The 2350-nt window shown below is 52.6% G+C and overlaps 1 protein-coding gene across 1 annotated transcript; it reads right to left on the reverse strand.

Moving 5' to 3' along the window:
- Nucleotides 1–803: 803 nt before the first annotated feature.
- Nucleotides 804–2110, reverse strand: LOC149919064 (uncharacterized). Its single transcript, XM_090135839.1, has 2 exons — nt 1896–2110; nt 804–1786 (listed from the first exon to the last, which is right to left on the reverse strand). Exon 2 carries the CDS (start codon nt 1494–1496, stop codon nt 894–896), a length of 603 nt encoding a protein of 200 aa, XP_089991965.1. The 5' UTR covers nt 1497–1786; nt 1896–2110; the 3' UTR covers nt 804–893.
- Between the last annotated feature and the right edge of the window lie 240 nt (nt 2111–2350).

The following is a 2350-nucleotide window of genomic DNA, read 5'->3' on the forward strand; positions in this document are numbered from 1 at the left end:
CGTGCGTATCCGGGGTTTGATGTCAACCCCGACTGGGTGGACAGTTTTGTCTCCCAGCCGATATCCTAAAAACTGGACCCCCGATCCTCTCTGGATCTTTTCAGCAGAAATAGTGAAGCCGGCTGATGTCAGGAGCGTCACCACTTGGGCTTCTAATGACTGGAGCCCCGATGGGGTCGGGGATGATAGCAGCAGATCATCCATATAGTGCAGCAGGAGGAACTGCCTAGGGGACTGTCGGACCGGACTCAGAACTCTGTCAATCACTATCTGACAGATCGTGGGAGAGCACGCCATCCCTTGTGGGAGCACTCGCCAGTGATACCGACGAGCCGGGCCTTGGTTATTACGGACAGGAACCGTAAAGGCAAAAGCCTCCCTGTCTTGCTCAGCCAGGGGTATGGAGAAAAAGCAATCCTTCAAATCGATAACAACAACCCCCCAGCCTGCAGGCACGGCGGATAGTACGGGCGCACCCTGCTGAACTACACCAAAAGGCACTAACTGAGCGTTAACTGCGCGCAAGTCGTGCAGCAAGCGATAGGATCCTGACCGCTTCTTTATCACAAATACAGGAGTGTTCTATTGACTAAGAGAGGGTTCTATATGACCTAAGCGAAGCTCTTGCTATACTAATGCGTGAAGCGCTACAAGCTATTCTGTCGGTAAGGGCCACTGATCCACCCAGACAGGTCGCACTTCCTGTCTCCAGCGCAGTGGGATCGCATACTGCGCCGACAATTGGCAGATCGTGGCCCCCACTATAAATTGTTATGCCTGCTGCCACACTCCGCAGAAAGTTCCTCCCCAAGAGGGTTCCCGGCACCTGCGCCACTAACGGGGTAAGCAGAACAGGCCTTTCCAGGGAACCATCCCTGCTGATTACGATAATCTCAACCATCTGGGCGGACCTCCGGGTGGGCGTTGTTCCTCCCACTCCCGCTATCATCTGTGCCGCCCCTGTAGGCCATGTAGAGGGCCAATCGGATTCCGCAATAACCCAATGCGATAGAGAAAGCGCCCGTGTTTGTAGGGTTAACTATAAACGCAGCTGGATTCGCTAGGCCCTTTTCTTTCGCTTTCTCTTTAACTTTAGCCCAGTCAGTAACCAGGCCCCCCCCCGGCCGCGGGCTCCCCCCCGGCCGCGGGCTCCCCCGCCCCGCTCCGCCCACCGCCCTATCGCGTTCTTCAAGGGGCGGTTCTGGCTGAGACGTTTTGTCCAAAGAAGGGCATAAAGACGGGGCAGGGTAAAGCGGGGGCGGAGCTGTCGGCTCACATGACTGACTCGGCGACTCCCTCTTCTCCGTCTCTCTGCCTCCGCTCTCTGCCGTCGCCACCATCTTGGCCTCGTCGGATCTATGAGAAAGCAAAGACCCGCTCCCGGCAGCCCCCGTCACGCTCCGATCCTCCCCGAACCCTCCTTCTGCCTTTGCCGCTTTGAGAGCCTCAAGTATCAAGCCCCACGTTTTAAGCTCTGAGGCTTTTTGGTCGGACATGGCGCGCTGGCACAGCGCCGAAGTAAGTGAGTCCCACTTATTTGAATCGAGCACCTGTTGAGGGGAGTCCAGCTCACCCTCCTTTTCTAGCCGCGATAACACGGCCGCGATCTCCTTCTTAGAAGGAACGGTCTTACCGCAATAACTTTTACAGAAATGTAAAAATACCTTAATTTTAGTTACACACGCGACCTGCCGCCACCTCACAGGTTCCACCGCAGTGTGTCTTCCGTAGGCGACCTGCCGCCACCTCACAGGTTCCACCGCCTTACGGGCACGCCGGGCAGCTACTACTCACAGGGCAGATCACGTCGGGGTCACCACTTGTTGCCGCTCTCTCTGCATCATTCGTTTTCCACCCCATAAGATGCTGCTTTGCCAGCGAAACCGACCCCTAACCAGGTCGGGGCCAAATGCTCACACAGACCCCAAGTATAGGTGAAGCAAAATGGCGTTTATTAAAATGTAGCAGGCACTTAAATATTCTCGTCCCGCTTTGTCTACACCCCTTGCATACACGCTGTCCTATTATGGGACAGCACCTGGCAAGCCCTGAGCATAGGGAACCTGACCCCGTCACACACCGTCTCCTCGCCACGCCTACTACAGTTACTTTAAATAATTATTAAAGAACTATTTGATAAAGCCTACAGAATGTCAACATTTTTTGCAAATGTATTCCATCTGTAAGCTAGATCTATCAACTTTCTCCAGAAATATCAATTTTTTTAAAATATTTTTTTTATAAAAAGAATCCAACCAATGACAAAATTGAGAAAATAACAGTATCTTTCCACATAACTAGTAAATTCATTGATGGTAACAGGACAATTAAAAATAAACAAATAAATCCA

The sequence above is a fragment of the Phasianus colchicus genome, chromosome 2 (genome assembly GCF_987193195.1).
Source record: "Phasianus colchicus chromosome 2, bPhaCol1.hap1.1, whole genome shotgun sequence".
Taxonomy (NCBI): domain Eukaryota; kingdom Metazoa; phylum Chordata; class Aves; order Galliformes; family Phasianidae; genus Phasianus; species Phasianus colchicus.

What these genes read in the sequence shown, in the direction of transcription:
- LOC149919064 (XM_090135839.1), bottom strand. Translation starts at nt 1,496, where the DNA reads ATGTCCGACCAAAAAGCCTCAGAGCTTAAAACGTGGGGCTTGATACTT.